At 37.9% G+C, this 19,673-nt stretch overlaps 2 protein-coding genes across 2 annotated transcripts; one reads left to right on the forward strand and one right to left on the reverse strand.

Annotated features, from left to right (window-relative positions):
* Positions 1-4,165: 4,165 nt before the first annotated feature.
* Positions 4,166-7,759, reverse strand: Scgb3a2 (secretoglobin family 3A member 2). Its single transcript, XM_004664743.1, has 3 exons — positions 7,705-7,759; positions 4,548-4,750; positions 4,166-4,189 (listed from the first exon to the last, which is right to left on the reverse strand). The coding sequence occupies exons 1-3, from the start codon at positions 7,757-7,759 to the stop codon at positions 4,166-4,168; spliced, it is 282 nt and encodes a 93-aa protein (XP_004664800.1).
* A 4,732-nt stretch (positions 7,760-12,491) lies between these two features.
* On the forward strand, positions 12,492-18,274 carry LOC123454055 (zinc finger and BTB domain-containing protein 18-like). The gene is made up of 3 exons (XM_045132134.1): positions 12,492-12,531; positions 15,252-15,743; positions 18,159-18,274. The coding sequence occupies exons 1-3, from the start codon at positions 12,492-12,494 to the stop codon at positions 18,272-18,274; spliced, it is 648 nt and encodes a 215-aa protein (XP_044988069.1).
* The last annotated feature ends 1,399 nt before the right edge of the window (positions 18,275-19,673 follow it).

Here is a 19,673-nt window from a genome sequence, read left to right on the forward strand (position 1 = left end):
ATGGATTGAAAAAAGAACCTTTGGAAACACTGAGACAATTTGGGAGATAAATGCACTAGTCTGGAAAAACACTAATGAGGCTTCAAGAAGAGTAGTCAAAATAGTGGAATGAAAAAAGCATGTGATGGGTGTGAAAAAATATAATAAACACAATGTGCTGCTGACTAATTGGAATAGATTATTGATAAAAGGAAATACTCAGGGTAGTTCCCAAATTTCTTTCTCAGGCAACTATGAAAATATTTGTGCTATAAATGGAGATAGGAAAGTAGAAAATAACAGGATGTTTTGGAAGAGAAATAATGAGCTTAAATGCAGATCTCTTGAGTTGAGCATTAGAAAAGGTATGTGCTGGAAGTGGACTATAGATAATTAAAGTCATCCTCAAAAAGGAGACATAAAATAGCTACAGACATCAAACTTCAAACCAAGGAGATTATATTGGCACTCATGGGAACACATGAGCTCTACCAGTGAAGTATATTAAATGAAATGAGAAGAAAAATAAAGTTTTGAATCTTTGTGGGCTTCAACCTAATCTATGGGGGAAGTCAAAATAATAAGAGTGATTCAAAGAAAGTGACAATCAATGATTCAGGAGAAGGAAAGTAAACTAGGAGAAAAATTACACACACACACACACACACACACACACAGATATACATATGTGTGTATATGTGTGTGTATATATATATATATATATATATATATATATATATATATATATATGCTCATTTTGTGTTCTTATAATCCTTGCAATCTTTCCATCCCCTCTTCTACAATGTTCCCTGAGCTGTGGCAGATCTGTGTAGTTCTCTGTATCTTTTGCTTTGATGATTTTTGATTAATTATTGTGTCTGTCACCATCACCCTGGAGCTGGTTGTCAGGCTAGCAGTAAGAGCAGTGTTCATATCACTGCTTCCTCTGCAATTTCTCCTGGGCTCTGACAGATGTGGTAGAGGTGTCACATCTTGTGGTGGGCAGTTAGCTATCTTTTTGTCTTATCAATGAATCTTGTTTCTCCCCTGTTTTCTCGGCCTTCTGTAAAACAAAGCAGCTTCTCCAACCAAGAGTGAGAACAGCTTGGATTATAGGGCATATGCAAAGCTATTTGAGACTTTTGGTGTGCAAGCTCAGTCTTGTTCTCCAAGGACTCCTCCTTGGACTCTATGAGCTTCCTTACCATGGGATTCTGATTTGATTGCCAGCACTGGATGTGAGTTCTCTTCCACTAAAGAGCCTCATGTCCAATCACAGAACACTTAATTACCCACAGAGGCTGCAAGCCACTATTGTATAGGTATGTATTTCTTATCCAGCTGATTGATTTCATAGTTTTCAGGGTTTCCTACTTATTCATGCTGTTGATGAGCATTGTTTACCAGCAGCTCCCATAGAGCTTTCCAGAACTATGAGGGCTAGCCATAAGGGAGCTAATTTCCTTTTTGGTTCCAAAATCGCACTCTGATGTCCTGTGACCACAGCCCATGGTATCTTCAGCAATAGGATTTTAGCTTTGGCAGGTAATCCAGTGTTTCGGCAATGGCCTATATTGTTTAGGGGGCCTCATGAGTCTCCCTGGCCAATAGCTCACTCTGTACTTGGCAATACACACTTCTGATCCTGGGATTTAAGGACCAAAGTTTGTGGCTTGAAGGTTAAGCTTTTTCCACCTCTGTCCAGACTGTCCCCTTTGAGGCTTTATTGGCAGCTATGTCTTTCAGAATGCTAGCCAAGAGAGTTTCTGTGGCACTGACTCATGTTGTCTAACATTTATGTAATTCTCTCTCCACCCTCCCTAGCCCCTACCCCTTTAAGGCCCTACCACCCCTATGTTCTGTTCCTCCCCTGGAGAAGAAGACATTTTAATAGAACAAAAAATTATAAGTAGAATGTGGGCAGGTTAGGTGATAATTACTTGGAGGTGATTAAGTTGTATAATAAAGTACATTATATTAATCCATAATTGGCACTTTTATTTCCTCTCAGGATATTATGCATCTTCTTCTAAAATGACTCACATGACTCAATAAAATAGAACATGAATTGTGTATCAACTCTACATAGAAGCCTTAAAAGTTAGCTTATTATTCAGAATTTTGTTGTTTGCTGTTATTATGATAATCAAAATGATAGAGATAGTGGTTCATCAGCTCTGTTTTCAAAGTTCAGATAATGTATGGTAAAATTCTCAACCAAAAATGGTCACATACAAAAAACATCAAATATTGTTGTGCAAATGGCTCTGGGATTTGAGGTTGTTTATTATAATATTAGATAATCTTATAGATTATTTTATCTAGAAAAAAGATGAAAAAGTAAGATAGGAAGTTTCACAAAGTATAACTACAGATACTCCTAACTTTACAATGTTATAATAGCATTTAGTAGGAATGGCCCTTTAGGTTTTAAATTTCTGTCTTTCCTGGGCTAGCAATATATGATTCGATGGTCTCTTTAAAACTTGGGACCTGGTGCCAAGCCCAGCTTCTGTACAGCTCCATGATCACCAGTATCAACATCAGTGCTCTACGTTGCTACGTGTTGCTGAGTTATGAAGCTCAGCAGTCTTGGAGTAGTGAGTACTTTGGATTTATGATGCTTTGACCAACTGGATTGACTATGAGAAAATTCCATCATATGACAAGAAAAACCTATATTTACATGGAAAAAATGACAGTGGGAAAAATATACAGAGAATATTAATAGAAATGTCTTTAAAATTCTATTAGTCAAAAATCCAACCATGAGACAGAAATCATCATAAATACTTAGAAAATAAAATATAATAAAAAGAATTGATTGAATAGATATTAGAATTGACAACACTTAGAAGAGATAAAGTCAAATAGGTATTGTTGAGCCTCAGGAACTGACAGTAGGAAGCCACTAACTACCATGGTTGGACAGAGAATGTAAACACAGATACAAAACATAATGAAAGCCCAGAGAATGGAAATGGAGTATCCTGACAAAATCTGGAACCATTTCCATCCTAACCAGTAGGACCTGGTACCCCAGAAGTGGTAATCCAGTTCCAGAGTTTTTCCACAAAGAGAAGCACAGGATGTTCCATGCAATAGTTTTCCTCAGTAGAAGTGAATGTGAATGCTATTGAATGGCCCAGGGAACACTACAGGCTTAAGGGAAACTGGCACTCTCATGATTTAGACTAAATCAATGAAGCTAGAAAGGTCTTAGTAGTATTAAACAATACCTGGAATCATTCTCTCTTCAGAAATATAGTAATTTCTTTAAAATTGGGAGACTATGTGAATGAGGACCCTGGAAACACTACCAGGCAAAGAATCACAAAGAAAGAGGGAAAGCATATCCTGCTTCATATGCTGGAGTACTTGTGAAGAAGGCCCTCACTGGGCTGGAGAGATGGCTTAGCGGTTAAGCGCTTGCCTGTGAAGCCTAAGGACCCCGGTTCGAGGCTCGGTTCCCCAGGTCCCACGTTAGCCAGATGCACAAGGGGGCGCACGCGTCTGGAGTTCGTTTGCAGTGGCTGGAGGCCCTGGCGCCCCCATTCTCTCTCTCTCTCCCTCTATCTGTCTTTCTCTCTGTGTCTGTCGCTCTCAAATAAATAAGTAAATAAATTTAAAAAAAAAAAAAAAAAGAAGGCCCTCACAAGACTACAAAGCAGGGGGAAAATTATCTATTTAGAGGACAGAATGAAAGCTTTAAAAACAAATTATCTCAATCACACCTTCCAAGGCTCAGGGTCAAATGCTGAAGAGGTGGCAGAAAGAATGTAAGAGCCAAAGGAAGGGTAGGACTCCATACAACGTGCTCCCTCCAGACATAAAATGGCCTGGATATCCATGATCTCATAGTGCCTGACACTACCTACACAAGACCATCATAAGAGGAGGGAAAGACCATGACATCAAAATAAAAGAGAGACTGATTGAGATGGGGAGGGGAAATGATGGAGAATGGAATTTCAAAGGGGAAAGTGGGGGGGAAGAGGGAGGGTATTACTATGGGATACTTTCTATAATCATGGGAAATGTTAATAAAAATTGAGAAAAAAAACAAATTCTACTCATTGCTTTATTATTTTCTTTGTATCTATGATTGGATAGAATGAGGTACAGCCAATGAGAATGGAAACGCCCATCTCCTTCTATTTTCATCCTTGTTTTCTTTGTTCAGATGTCACACCAAGTATGATAGGGCCTCCTGAAAGAAGGGGGACAAAAATGAAAAATGGTATCAGCTTACATGTAATTAAAATGTTTTAAATAAATATTCACTCTTACTATCCTATTCGGCCACCTTTTGCTGATGTGGAAGCAAACATTCAGAACTGCTGTCAATAATCACAAAGTGCAATAGAAATGTCACAACTAGAACACAGATCACTTTCATTCAAACTTTTATTCTGTAAATGTAAATATTGCACTCTCTTTGAGACTCTAGGACATACAAATTTGATGATTATAATTAGTAAATGAGAAATATACACTTATAAGTGAGAATGCAATGGAGTCAAGTGGTTAAAAACTCCCTGTGGGTGACTATACCAAGATGTAATTACCAGCAACTTCTTCACAGCCTCAGATGCCTCTGGCCCCAGCTCATCCACACATTTTCTCAGCCCTTCCACCAGATGCTCCACAGAAATGCCCAGGGTCTTCAGAAGCATCTTTAATGGATCAAATGAGGGGATAATATTGTCCAGAGGTAATGGTAAATTTTTGTTGACAGGAAGAGGCAAACTGTTGATGAGAAAGGCAGTAGCTGGAGAGCAAAAGAGAATCAAGTAAAACATGCACATGTAGGCTGTGACACTGACCCCATCTCTAGGGCTGTCTAAAGCTCCATCCCACATCCACTTATCTGGATTGTTCATGATACTTCTGCCTCTGGGCCTTTTCATTTGGTATGATATCGCCCTACAAGTTTCTCTCCCCAGAGAGCAACAAGTCTTCTTTCTCAAATTATATGTTCTCCCTTTAAATGTCTCCCACACCTCCCCTGCAATCAGGAGAGCCTTGCCATGGCCACTATATCTAAAATAGCACCACCTGTCATCTTCCCACTTTTATTTTTAGTGCTATCTAAAATATTAAATGTGACTTATTTTATTTTGTTTGTCCTCTTGTGAAATGTAGTCTCCCTAAAAGTAAGGAATTTATGTTCGCTTTTGTATCTGATGCCCATAACTGTCCTTGATATGTAGTAAGAGAACTCAGTAGGTATTGATGGGAGAGTTAATAGAAAGGTGCTTTGTATGTAGCCATGTTGGCAGCTTTCAGGCCAAAGTGTAGAAGCCATAAGTCATCTCCATTCAAGGACAAGAATGTGTTAAATCACAGTCCAAAAAAATATTTTCGTTCAATGCTCCACCATGACCGGAATGAGTGCATGCCAGTTGGCGCAGATGCACTAACGAGACAGAATTGTTCTGCTGGAAACCTGGTTCAGTGCAGTGGGCAGTGAGGATTCATGAATGCCAGTGTGGAATGTGTTATGCTAACTGTGGACAAAGCTCTATGGAAACACAAAAGCAGGAATGAGTAATTCTAATGCAGGAAAATATTGTAGGCTTCTTCTCAGAGCTGCTGGAGCAAATCCTGAGGCAAAGGTCCATGAGGTGAAGGAGAGAGGTGGTATTTTAGAATGGCCAACAAGGTCACTGAAATGAATGTGCACTCAAAGAATGGCCAGCTTTCTGCCTATAGAGAGAGACTGAAGTGCAGAATCTCAGTGACTATGGCCAGTAGGTAGAAAATAAAGGGAGTGGAGCTGCAAAAATCCAGTAAGTCCAGAGTCCTGAATGCCTCAGTCTCCATACTAGCATTGGCTTTGGAAAGATGACTTCTACTAGAATGAACAGTAGTCATGAGAGATAAGGAAAGGAAAAGAGGAGGAGCAAGAAAAAAATACAGGAGCTTGGAGAGGCAGAGCATCTGAGGAGGCCAGAGAGTAGAAGAAAAGAAAAGTGATATGATTAATGCATGATGTATAAAAGTGTGGAAATGTCACAGGAAATCCCATTAATTTATACAATTTTACAACTTAAAAAACATTTTTAACTTTTCCAGCTTTAAAACAGTAAAAGGTAACTTTTGCATAGAAGATAAATTGAAGAGAAGCATTAGAGACTCAGGAAATATGTATTTTTTTATAAAAATATGTTGAAGATATATAACTAAACATATATATGAAAGAATACACATAAGAACACACTTCCTCCTTCTTGGTATGACCTTCCATAGTTACTTTTATTTTCAAAGTCTTTTTCCCTCATTAAAATTATAGAGATGGAATCTGACATATATCCTGCTTCCATCTTCTGTCCCCCTCTCATATTCTCCTCTAATATGAAGATCCTAATTTTCTTTGTTTTGCTCCTTATTTTCTTTTTCATGTGTGTATATGTGTGGTTACGCATGTGTGTTCCTATGTGTGCAGGGAGGTGAAAACCAGAGGGTAATACTGAATGTCTTCTTTTATACTCTCCAACCTTTATTTTGAGTCAGGGTCTCTCACTGAGAGAATGTTCAGCTAAACTACATTGCTACCAAGCAAGGATTCTCCTGCTTCCACCTGCCTAGCACAGACACTTACCACCATACCTAGACTTTTTTGTGGGTGTTGGGGATCCAAATTAGATCACCATGTTTGTGCAGCAAGCATTTTTCCCATTGAGCCATTGTCCCCAGCTCCTTATTTTTATCTATCTTCCTTTTAATTGCCATCTTTGCCCACAAATACTAGTCCTTGGATATGAAAGAACAAAACCCCTGATGTTACAGACTCCTCCAAAAATTCAATAAAAATCGTAAGTTGAAGCTGAAGTTGGCAGCTTATGTGTAGGGAACACTAACAATCTTGTGGTTAATCTTCATGCTGTTCACATTAGACATTTTGATTACTATTTATATTTATTTTGGATAAGAAGCTTAAAGCCTTTTATCCTCTCAAAGAATGGTGGCCCTCATGAGCTCTTTACTGATGCATCCACATATAGCTTTCTGATAGTAATGACTCCCTCCAAGCAAGTGAATCACTCCTGCAAGAAACCAGCTTTTAAATCGTTACTTGGAAATTAAACACTTGGTCCCTCAGTGTACCCACAAAGCTACACATGTTTATCTTATTGTGCATTGATAGCAGGACATACTGTTGTAATTTCTTTAGAAGTCTTGTCCCCTACCAGACTAAAAGCACCTTTAGAGCAATCTTCATGTCTGAATCTTCCAGTTAGTATCCAGTGCCTAAATAGTTGAAGGCCTTCAAAAATTATCTGTTGTGTGGACACATGATTAAAAAGTAACTGTTTCAAGAGAATCATCCTGGCCACCTGAATAACTGGAGATGACAGCAAGAATAATACCAAGTACCTTCGAACACATAAGAAAAATAAGTAACAAAGTCAAATTTTGACTTAATATCTTACTATTAAACTATGGTGACCAGTGTTCAACAATGAAATGTACTTCACTGACCCTTCATGGGAGTTGGCCAACTTCCTATGTGGGGATGCATCAAGGGGAATACTGATGTTGGCGTAGAGCTGGGTTGAAGAACTCTGATGCCTTCCAAAAAGTATTAACATATTCTTTTTTTCTAAAACTCCTACAATATACCACTTTCAGCAAACCAGGCTTAATGGTCTTGTTTTTTTTTTTTTTTTATCAACAGAAACAGAAAAATAGAGAAATAGTCATATATTACAGACTACTTACCAGAATAACTGCAAATGCTGATGGTCACCAGCATGAAGATAGTCACAAACTTCATACTGGGTATCTGTGATATTTTCTTTATGTTGAAATTTAGTCACAAATTTCAGTGACTCTATGGAGCCAGTAGTTTTGCTCACTGTACCAAATAGGACAGCTGCTTCTGCACACACTAATTGATGTACATGCTGAAGACCTGAACTTCAGTCACAAACCTTTTAATTTGTTGACCAAAGAAGATCATGAGGGTCATGTTTCTTCACCAAACAAATAGTACTTTCCACTTTTCCTCATGTTCCCAAGAGAAACAAAGCTGCAAACAAAATCATTCTCAAAGAGCTTTTGCGCAATCTCACACAGAAATGAGGACAGAAGGAACAAAAGAGGAAATGCCTAAGAGTTCCTCCCCATGAAGAATATTTACAATAAATAAAGGTTTTCTGATTTCCAGTTTTCTGATTTCCTCCATTTTCTATTTTTTTAAAGTTTAGATAAGTGTATTACCTGATGAGCTTCCCAGGTAACAAACATATTAGCCCTAAGATAGCCATATTAGCTCCACTTAGGTCCATCATAACATGTAGATATCTGATTGAACTTCATTCCCAACATTTTTCTTTAATGTGTCTGCTATTCCATATTCATACATTGAGTATGGCAAGATTACCTGATCTCTATTCCCTTTTCTAGTGCCTTCTGGATGACAGAGAATCCTCAGGGCCAATATTACCTATATCTACAACTATATCCAACCTATATGTCTACCTACTCTGTATCTGTTTCATCAATAACATTTTTCTAAATCATTTACATTATTCTATGCTCTTCTGGCCATAGGAGAACTTCACTTCTAAGACTATCCTTCTGAAAACAGGGATCAACCTTGAGGCCCCAGGATGGCTTCATTGGTCAGCACATTGACTGGGATCATTGGACCCTCTAGTCTGCCTTAATGTAGGGAAGACTGTAATACAGAACCTTGAGGGGAGATACAGAGGAAAGAGCTTACATGGTTCTGGGAATGAGCTCAGAGTCCCTTGGCCATATGGCACTGTGATAGTTTGATGTAAAATGTCTCCTATAACTTCACATGTCTGATTACTTGCCAACTGGTAGTGCTGTTTGGGAAGTTTGTGGAGCTTGTAGGAAGTGGAACCTTGCTGGAAGAAATTCATCACAGGGGGTAGGCCTTAAGATACTGTGATCCATCCCTACCTGATGCTCTTGGCAGTTGCTAAACATGCTGGCTGCCAGCTCCTGCCATGCTTTCTCCACCATGATAGAAACTTCCCATGAAACTAAGCCTAATTAGACCTTTGTATCTCATAAGTTTCTTCTGGTTGGGTATGTTTTCCCAGCAATGAAAAATAAACTGCTGTAAGTAGTATCCATATCCAACACCAAAGAGGAATCCAGAAAATGAAGAAGAGACAGAGCATTGTGCTAACCCTTTAATGTATAAGACCATAAACTGGGCACTAGTTTGGTCTCAAATGAGGGTATGGTACTGTTACAAGGATTCAACAAAATTATACAGAAAGAACATGCTTGTCAAACAAAGATTAATGCTTAATGTCACCTGCTATTAATTTGTACATTTCACCAGATATAACTGTCATAGAATTCAGCTAAATGAATTCTTGATCAATTACATGAACAAGACAATGCATTATGCCCAAGAGCATTCCAGTTTTGCTTTTTCTGTTATCTACTGCTTCTGTTTTCTTGATACACTACCATGTGATGATGGGGTGGCTATGATAACCCCTCAAAGGCCAAGGCCATATGACAAAATAGCAGTTAAGATTGGTGTCACCCTAAATCTTATGTCATCATCTCTTTCAGAACACTAATCTCTTATCCAAGCTGCTGTTGGTACTTTGCTTCCAAATCTTATCATTGCTTTTCTCTCTCTTGTTGTAGAAAATGGAGTTTCCCTATTGTGATTTCCAGAGTTTCTTTCTTTCTGCTTCAGTACACATTTGAGGCATCTACTGTACTGTATACAGCCTCCTCTGGGGTTCCTATGTTCTTAACTATTTTTCTGTTTTAAAAATATTTTATTTATTTCTTTATTCACTAGAGAAAGAGAGATAGACAGAATGGGCATGTCAGGACCTCTAGCCACTGAAAGTGAACTCCGGACATATGTGCCACCTTGTGCATCTGGCTTTATATAGGTACTGGGGAATTAAACCTAGGTTCTTAGGCTTTGCAGGCAAGTGCCTTAATGACTAAACCATCTCTCCAGCCCTATACACATTTAAATAAATATTTTGGGTACTTAGGAATATGAACCCTAAATACTTCTCCAACCTTCCTTAATTATATAAATACTTAATTAAATAAATACTTCTCCAACCTTCCTTAATTCCTACAGGTAGAAAGCAACTCATTTGTGAGTTCCTTTTCATGTGCAAACCAACCAATTCATAGTCTTGGGCCCCAAAGATCTTCACTGGGCTTTTATATTCTCGGTCATTCTTTTCCCTTCCTTCATCACCCTAGCCATGCACTATCCATTAAGGACAGTACTGAAGATTCAGAGCCTACTCAAAGCATCCAAATTTGCCAGTTTTAATCCTTGTACACCATCTTGCCTGTTTCTTCCTTTGGAAACCACCATATGAACTGCAACCTACATTTTATCCACTCCCTTGCTTCCTCATAAATCCTGCTTTTGTGTCCTATATGTTCCCATCCCCTGTGGTGTGGCATGCTTTTGGGCTGGGAATCCATGCAGATACTGACCTCTGTTTATACTATGAATCATCTCCTTATTTCTTAACAAGAATATTTATGAACCAGAAAGTTTTAAACAGTCCTCAATTATTGGGTGCTAGTTCTCATACTGCTAAGCCTTTCCTTCAGAATAAGTATTTATACTGAAGTCTTCTGTCTAAGAAAAAAGTGAACATTTTGAAAAGGTTTGTTTTCTCATGTCTGAGTCCAAACACATTGCACAACATAGTTGATAATATTTTTATGAACTCCTCAGTGTAAGGTACCAGTTATTATTATTTCATTATTATAACTCCTTTAGTAAGTGATTTTATCCTATTTTATAAATGAATAATCAGAAACTTAAAGTATTAAATTGTTAAGGTCATTGGATAACAAATAATGAAATGTAAGAAGACACATTAATAGACACAAGAACAGAAGTTAGATGATCATTTCAATAGAAATAGAAAGGCTATTGATAAAGTCCATAATAAAATGCCCTGAAGAAATTAAAAGCAGAAGGGAAATATCTTCACATAATAAAAACTGTATTTCATAAGCATATAGACAACATTACACTAAATAAGTAAAATTCAAAGCATTTTTACTAAAACCTAGAATGAGGTAAGGGTGCCCAAATGCTCCATTCTTATTCAATGCAGTCCTTGAAGTCTTAGACCAATAGGACAAGAGAAAGAAATAAAAGATACAAAAATAAAAAAGGAAGGAGTTGGGGCTGGAGAGATGGCTTAGCGGTTAAGTGCTTGCCTATGAAGCCTGAGGACCTTGGTTTGAAACTCCTTTCCCCAGCACCTACGGAAGCCAGATGCACAAGGTGGTGCATGCATCTGGAGTTCGTTTGCAGTGTCTGGAGGCCCTGATGTGCCCATTCTCTCTCTGCCTCTTTCTCTATCTGTCACTCTCAAATAAATAAATAAAAACAAAAAAAATTTTAAAAGGAAGAATTCAAACTATCCTTATTTTCAAATAATATGATTTTGTACACAAAAGACTGTTAAAATCTCCAGGACACTCATAGAGTGAATAGACATTGTCAACAAAGTAGCCCAATATAAAATTAGCATGCAACAATAAGTAGCTTATCTAATCTACATAACAGTACACAACTGGCTAAGAAAGAAATCAGGAAAGCAATTCTATTTTGTTTATACTCAAAGCATGGCTGAATTTGTTTCATATGGTTGATGTAACAAATTACTACAATTTTAGTACTTCAAAACATACACACATTTAGAAGCTTAGAGGTTTTGAGGCCAAAAGTCTAAAGAAACCTCTTCCTTGTTTTTCCTGCCTTTAAAAACTGCTCACATCCTTAACACCTTCAAAAAAGTTAGCCAGCTAAGAATAGACCTAAGAAAAGAAGTGAAAGTCCTCTTCAATGAAAACTTTACAATATTGAAGAAAGAAATGGAAAAATACACAAGACAATGGAAAGGCCTCCCATGACCAAGAATAAGCAGAGGCAATATTGTGACAATGGCTAGCCTACCAAAAGCAATCTTCAGATCCAATGCAATCCCCATCAAAATCCCAATGTCATTCTTCACAAAAATAGAGTGACGCGATCTCAAAATTCATATGGACATACAAAAGATCCCCTCTCTAGTAGCCAAAGCAATCCTGAGCTATACTGGGGAAATTATAGTGACTGATGGCATGTTATTTCATAGTAACAAAAATAGAACATTACTAGCATAAAACACATACATATCCATAGATTAATGGGAAATAGAGGATCTAGAATTAAATAAACAGCTATATTCACCTTTTGACAGATATCATAATATGTGTTGGAAAAAAGACAGCCTCTTCAACAAATGGTTCTGAGAAAACTTGAGACCTACATTTAGAAAAATGAAACTAAATCCCTATCTCTTATTCTGTACAAAAACCAAAATGAATGGTAGACTTGAATGTAAGACATAAAATTCTGAAAATGTTATAGTGAAACAGCAATAAAACACTTCAAGATATAAGCATAATCAAGGACTATCTCAAAAAGGGCTCCAAATCTAAGGAATAATCATAAGAATTAACTAATGAGAATGCATGAAATTGAAAAGCAACTGGATAGCAAAGGAAACAGTAAATTGTGTGAAGAAACCACTCACAGAATGCAATAGAAACTTTCCTAGCTACGTATCTGTTGGAGGATTAATGTCCAGAAAATACAAAGAACACAAAAGATTAAATACCAGAAAGCCAAACAATCGTTCAATAACTGAGTTAATGAAATGAACAAATAATTCTTCAAAGAAGTACTAGTGGGTGTCCCATTCACAACAGTCAAAAACTAAATTAAATATTTTGAAATACTCCTAACCAAGAAAGCAAACTACTTCTACAATGAAAGCATTAAGAATCTGAACAAAGGAATTGAGGAAGACATGAGTAGATGGAATGATCTCCCATGCTCATGGGTTGGGAGACTTAATATGTTGATTAAACAGGTTGATTCATTGTTGAGAAATGAAATAAAAAATACATGAAAGCCAGTGTCTGAAAATTAATTCAGACATCCTTTTCAAATGTAATTTTTGTGGAAATTGAATTTGAAGCCAGAGTAGAAATTCAGTCAGTCATTTATCAAGCTTGTACTGGGCATGTGTGTTGTGTCCTTCTCCAGGGTAGATTCATTCAGCAAGTATCTACTGAATATGTTTGGTGTGCCCCATCCTGGGTAGATCATAGAATAAAACAGTAACAAAAGTATGAAGCTTGTGCTTCATTTCAACTGTGTTCGAGAAAACTGTTAGGAGCAAGTCAGTGTGTCACATATTTTCCCAGTGAGGAAAATGACCATTATAATGATGCCAGCTGAATATGGATACAAGATATTAGAAAGAGAAAAGAGCTGCCATGAGCTCCTCTGACACCATTCCTTCTAGCTAAATGGAAAGAATCTGGTCTCCAGAGTTGCACTAGAAATGTCCCAGAAGGGTGGGTTTTCTTCTTCCTCTATTCACTGATAAGAGTAAGAGAGGAGAAATGTCTTACAACTAATCTGTGGTGGTTTCAATGTACGGCCCCATAGACTCAGGTATTTTTTTTTTTTCAGTTCATATAATTTATTGCAGTTAGCACACAGTTTAAAAATTCACCAACACACCAATAGTACAAAACTAAACAGCATTATAAGTTATTCCCCCCTCAGGAAAATAAAACATACTATGATTGTCAAAGCTAGATGTCAGTCTAAATTTTAGAACAAAAGAAGAATGTAAAACTAAGAAAAGGAAAAAGCAATCATTCACAATGACTGCAAAAAGAAAATCCAAAAGAAAGTCCGTTTTCTCACAGACATTGATTGTCTCTTCTAAGTTAATAAAAATTATTTTAACATAAACTGTATTAAAACAAAGACAAACTAGAAACTCTTCAAATAACTAAAGATAATGCTCCAAGGCCATTTTCACAGCTTTTTTGTTTGTTTGCTTTAGATGCCATTACAGCCAAATTAACACACATTTGACCAAATATTTCCAAAACAGTCCAGCAATACACAATGGAGTTTTCCATTCAGTATCTAAGCACAAAAATAGGCTATGTTTACAGTAGTTAAGGCGATCAAATTTTAAACAAAAGCAATTAAAAAAAAAAAAAAAGGGAAAAACAGCAAACGTTTTCCATGCTACTCCCATAGACCTTATTTGTAAGTGCAAGACAGGAAAACAAACACTGTGCAAAGTGCTTTCCCGTTGTGCAGGTCACTCGAACCACACGCTGGGCCGCAGCCTCTGCTGCTGATACACACAGTCTACTAACCCCTTCCCCATGTCAGTCAAGGCAGGCCAGTCCTTTCAGCCTGGGGCTTTTTCAGTCCATAGAATCTTTTCATGAGTTGGGGGGTGGGGGGGAAGGAAGGGAAGGAAATAAGGGAGAAAAAGAAAAGAGGAGCAGAGAGAGAGAGAGAGAGAAAATGACCTATTGTCAATTTGTGCAGTAGTTACTCTAAAATTGCTCAACTGAGTAAATGTGTACACCTAAACTTTGAGCTGGATGGGTTCTGTGCAATTAGAAGTTTGTTATAAATGCACACTGCACATGCAAATCTTCAAGCCGTTTGTAAACATTTATATGTTCCTTGTTATGTAGCGAAGTTATCAATTTGCAGCTTAAGTTTTTATTCAGCTTAACAGTTTCAACTTAAAGACAGTAGGAAAGTCAATTTAAATTATATAAAATAAAAATAAAAACAGTGCATTTACGTTCTTCATAACACCAGTTTTTTTTTCCCAAATGGTGCTATTTTTCTAAGGAAATTAAATAATTTTAAACTCACTCGTTAAAGTTATACAATGCAAACAAAGACAAAAAATATATTGAAACTCATGCATTTCTGTAGCGTTAATATTTACTTTTCAAGACTCAACTAAGAGCATCAACACAACCTGTCAAGTTCTTTGACACCCCCCCCAGCCCGTGTAATCAATTACAGTATACAAGAACAGTAATTCACATTTTTAAACACACAGTTCAACACTGCTGAAGCTGCAATATCCTTTTCATCTCAAGCAAACCTTCACGACAACAGTGTCCCAGTGATCCCAGTGTACTTTCAGAATTTCTCTCAGTGGAAACCGTCAAAAAACCAGAAGTTGCCACAGAAAGTTTTAAGTCAACTGCTTGTTTAAAAATAGATAATCCAGCATTTCAGAAATTTTCCATTTGGGTCTAAAAGCATTCAGGTTTCCAACAGCCAGAAAAGATTCATGCAATTTGAGACAGAGAAAGAGGCTAATAGAACTGGAGGGAATTTCTACTTTAAAAAACGAAAAAACAAAACAAAACATTGTGGGCACAAGAAAAGAGCTCACGACAACGCAGTGTCTCCAGTTGTGACTGCACTGTTCTGGTGGGAGATGCCCAGTTCCGCGCGCACCGAGCTGTACTGGCTTCGTGCAGCATGCATTTCCACCTCTTTTACAAGGACCAGCTGGACAAAAGAGACATTGTTCATCTGAACAGCGACATTGTTACAGCCCCTGCTTTTGCTCTCCTGCTTGAATTCATGTATGAAGGGAAACTCCAGTTCAAAGACTTGCCCATTGAAGACGTGCTAGCAGCTGCCAGTTATCTCCACATGTATGACATTGTCAAAGTCTGCAAAAAGAAGCTGAAAGAAAAAGCTACCACGGAGGCAGACAGCACCAAGAAGGAAGAAGACGCTTCAAGTTGTTCGGACAAAGTTGAGAGCCTTTCTGATGGCAGCAGTCACATGGCAGGCGACCTGCCCAGTGATGAAGATGAAGGTGAAGATGATAAGTTGAACATCTTGCCCAGCAAAAGGGACTCAGGTATTTTTTAAAATTGAGCTTATAGCTTCATCCCCTAGTAGGTAGAGTCCTACTACGGGGGGGGGGGGGGGGCGTAGGGGGTGTCTGGAGGTGGCTCTGAATTCCAGCCCAAAATCATGCCCAGAGGTATGAGCTCAGGTGGAGTCCCTGCTTGTTGCTTTTTGGTGTTTGCTAGCTGTTTGGTTTTACCTCTCTACTTGGATCTGTGAAAGGGATCCAGTTTCTTCCACTATTAATGGAACATCCCTGGATCTTTAAACTTGAAATAATTCTCTTCTTCCCATAAACTCTGGCTAACTGGAAACTCATCACAGTAATGTTGGAACTGACTACAAGTGCATATAGTATCTGTTCAAATTTAGTCAAAAGCTCCATATATCTACCTTACAAAGTTTGGAGAAAAGCAAAAGCAAAGCCATCTCTTTCCAGCTTCCTTCTATGCAGATTTATTCCTGTTTAGGGATATCACTACTGTGCCATTAGGAGCTAGCCTTCCCTGCCTTTCCATGCACTGAAGAGAAATCCAAGTGGAAGACAGGTACTAGAGGAGGAGACACACAAGATGCTAGGTAAATCAAGATGGAATCAAAACAAAATTTAGGAGGCATCAGAGGGGGACATGAATTGTCAATGCATTTTTTTTCAACTGAAGCTTCTTGAATTCAAGTGATACTTTTTTCATTAAATCAAGGCTTTATGAATTCACGTGACTTTTGAGTTTAAAGATTTGGATAAGAAGAAAGATGAAAGAAAAAAAAAAAACCTAGAATTTTTTAAAAGGCCTTATTATTGAAGACAAACTGAGGCAACTTTCTAGACTGGAAAGAAAAGTGAGTGGGGGATCTCTAGTCTTCTATGCTTACTACTGTTCTACTCACAATATCCGTGCATAACAGAAATGAAACATACCTACAGTAAAAAAAAAAAAAAAAAAAAAACACTTAGTAAGTATGTCTGATGAGGTAGACGGGGAAATGTGGCCTTAAAATCCAAAACTTCCAAAACTCTTATTGATTGAAAGACTTGTACTTATTCTTGTAAAAACAACCAACAAGAAGAAATGTGGAGGTTTGGCTGGGAAATGAAGCTGATTGAGAGAGGAAAGGCAGAAAGACCTGTTCATATCTAGAAAGATCTTGGGCCCACACATTGCTTATAGCAAATCTCGTAGGGATTTCCCAGCATATGGTACTCTACAACTTTCTCTGTAGTCATCAGCCCTTTTGGCTTTGTGTGTTCCTTTGAGATGCATGGGAAAACGACAGGGACCTGTCACTTTTGGCTCATACTTTTGCAGACCAAGTCAGAAACTAGTGAAATATAAGAGTGGCTCCTTTTCTTTTTTTTTTTAACTAGACATATCAGACAGGGTTTGGTTTTTGCCCTATCTTGTATGTGGGAACTCTTCTTCTTCCCAATAAGTGTCCAGCTGCACATTGATCACGTGGGAGTAACTCAACTTAAAGGATCTCACCAGTGCAGGTAGCACTTTGCCAAGTTATATGGCCGCAATCAGTACTTTGGCTTTAAATCATTTCCCTTTCCCACATGTTTACATTCTCTGTGGTTTTTGTGACCATGGAGCTGACCTGGGGAGATGCAGGGGGCCTCCTGGTAGGTCTGGTGTTTGCACAGCACTGCTCTGGCTACATCAATCCCTCTGATTGCTGAGGTTTTTCTGTTTTTCCTTGAGAGCCTTGTTCTTGACTCAGCGAGCAAGAAAGCCTAGTGTTAGGCTGGAGGGATTCATGGCCAGCTCCTCCACTGGGGAAGCACCTTCATTGAAACTCTGGGTTTTATTACTGTTCTTCGGTTTATAGTTGAGCAAAAAATCATACTTCCTTATAAAAATATCATGAGGTCTGAGTTAACATCTATAAAACACTTGAAAAAATAGTACTAAAGAATGAGCATTAGACATGTAGATACATATGAACCCAACATGGCTCAGGGAAATTTGTGGAAGAGGGGGTCGAAAGAATGGTAGAGCTACACATTAGGCTGTGACACACAGAGACATTTCCTCCTACCCAAAACTAAAGGCTACCCCCACAATGCACGACCCATATACCCAACAAGGAGGATCCCTGTGGAGGGGAGAGGACAGGGAGGAGGTTAGCAATGGCATCAACTTGACTGTATACACTGACTACAAATATAAAATATAAAAAACGTTTCAGGCATCGAAAAAAGATTTGAGTACAGTATAAATTTTGGTTCAGGATCCCTAGAGGGTCAGGGATAAGTATGCTATTATTCACAGTTGCTTAGTGATTACTAAAAGTTCCTTCCTTTTCTCCCATATGGTAGTGTGGGTTAAGTCAGTTGGTGCATTGCAAGCCTGTGGATTACCATGTAGAATGATGCTAATAGAACTGTAGTGGTCATACCATCAAGTTGTTCTTTGACTGCCAGGACAGGGAACTGAGGAACACATCATAGACTCAGTTTCAGTAGTCGTCTCTGCTTCAGCCAATATAAAGAACAGCAGTTCTAGTCATAGCAATCACTTCAAATATGCCAAGTTATAAAGGCATAGGCTTTAAACACCTACTGAAATTATAGATATGTAGAATTAAAATCAAAACAAAGAATCATTCCTCAAAATAAACACATTAATTAGAACTGAATCCAACAGTTTGGTGTTATTTGTCATGTGGAGCTCTCAGGTATCTGACTGCCACATTGCAAAAAACTCTAAATCCTGCTGGTTTAAAACAGCCTATCGTTTCTCACAATTCATGAACATAATCACATTCATTACTTGCTTCATTGATTGATATTTACTGGGATATTGAAATGACTCAAAACAGAAAATACTGGTTTCAGCTAGAAACTCAACACAGAATGTCTGTAAAGGACCTAGTAGCCGATTCATTCTAGGAAAGTGAACTCCAACAGGTTAAAACTAAAACCTGATACTCTCAATATTATCCCCTACATATACAGAAATTGATATCTCTCTTCCCCTTTCCATCTCCCCCATCTCTGATAGCATCCACATATGAAATAAAAAAATGACATTTGTCTTTCTTTTCCCCCATTATCTTCTCTTTCTCCTTCCCTATCCAATTAGTCTTCTTCCTCATCCAAACAGTCCCTTTTATACTATCAGGATATATAATTTAGATTTCACATATGTAAGGAAACAAAATTGGGATTACCAAAGATTAGAAAGGACCAGCAGGTGTGGACAAAAGAGGGTATGAGTTGAATCTGAGCCAAGTACTACCATATACATGTTGGAAAGTCTAATAAAAGCATGACTTTGTACCAACATGCTCAGCACCTCTTCTGGTACATTGTATTATTCCATTGGAGTAACAGGAACAGCTCATATTTGACATAAGAATACGATGTACTAAAGATCATATGACAGGATGGAGAAATGGCTCAGCAGTTAAGGCACTTGGCTGCAAATCCAAAGGAGTCAGGGTCGATTCCCCAGGATCCACATAAGCCAGATGCACAAGGTGATGTATGCAGCAGGAGTTCATTGATGGAGGCACTGGCATGCCCATTCTCTATCTATCTTCTTCTCTCTCCCCCTCAACATTAAGTAAAACATTTTAAAATTCAGAATTTATGAAGCTCCATTAATCAACTCTGGAATGCTGACTCAAAGATAAAATGAGCATAATAATGTTCAAATCTTTGAGAGTTAACATAATGAAACTAGAATACACTTGAATTTAGAATAGAATTTGAGAGGCTGTGATTATATGATTAAAAAGTGTTGAGATTTATCACTAACTTTGTTCTGTTACTATATAAACTTCATGAGTCTGTTATCATGTTGAAACATGGAATTTAAGGTAAACGGAAGCTGTGTACCCAGACCATGGTCACTGATATTGGGTTTCAGAATAAACTACTTCTTTTTCCCTTAGAGGTGGGAGCATTATCAATAGAAATGTACTACTGGACTTG

Source organism: Jaculus jaculus, chromosome 13 (assembly GCF_020740685.1).
Source record: "Jaculus jaculus isolate mJacJac1 chromosome 13, mJacJac1.mat.Y.cur, whole genome shotgun sequence".
NCBI classification, from domain to species: domain Eukaryota; kingdom Metazoa; phylum Chordata; class Mammalia; order Rodentia; family Dipodidae; genus Jaculus; species Jaculus jaculus.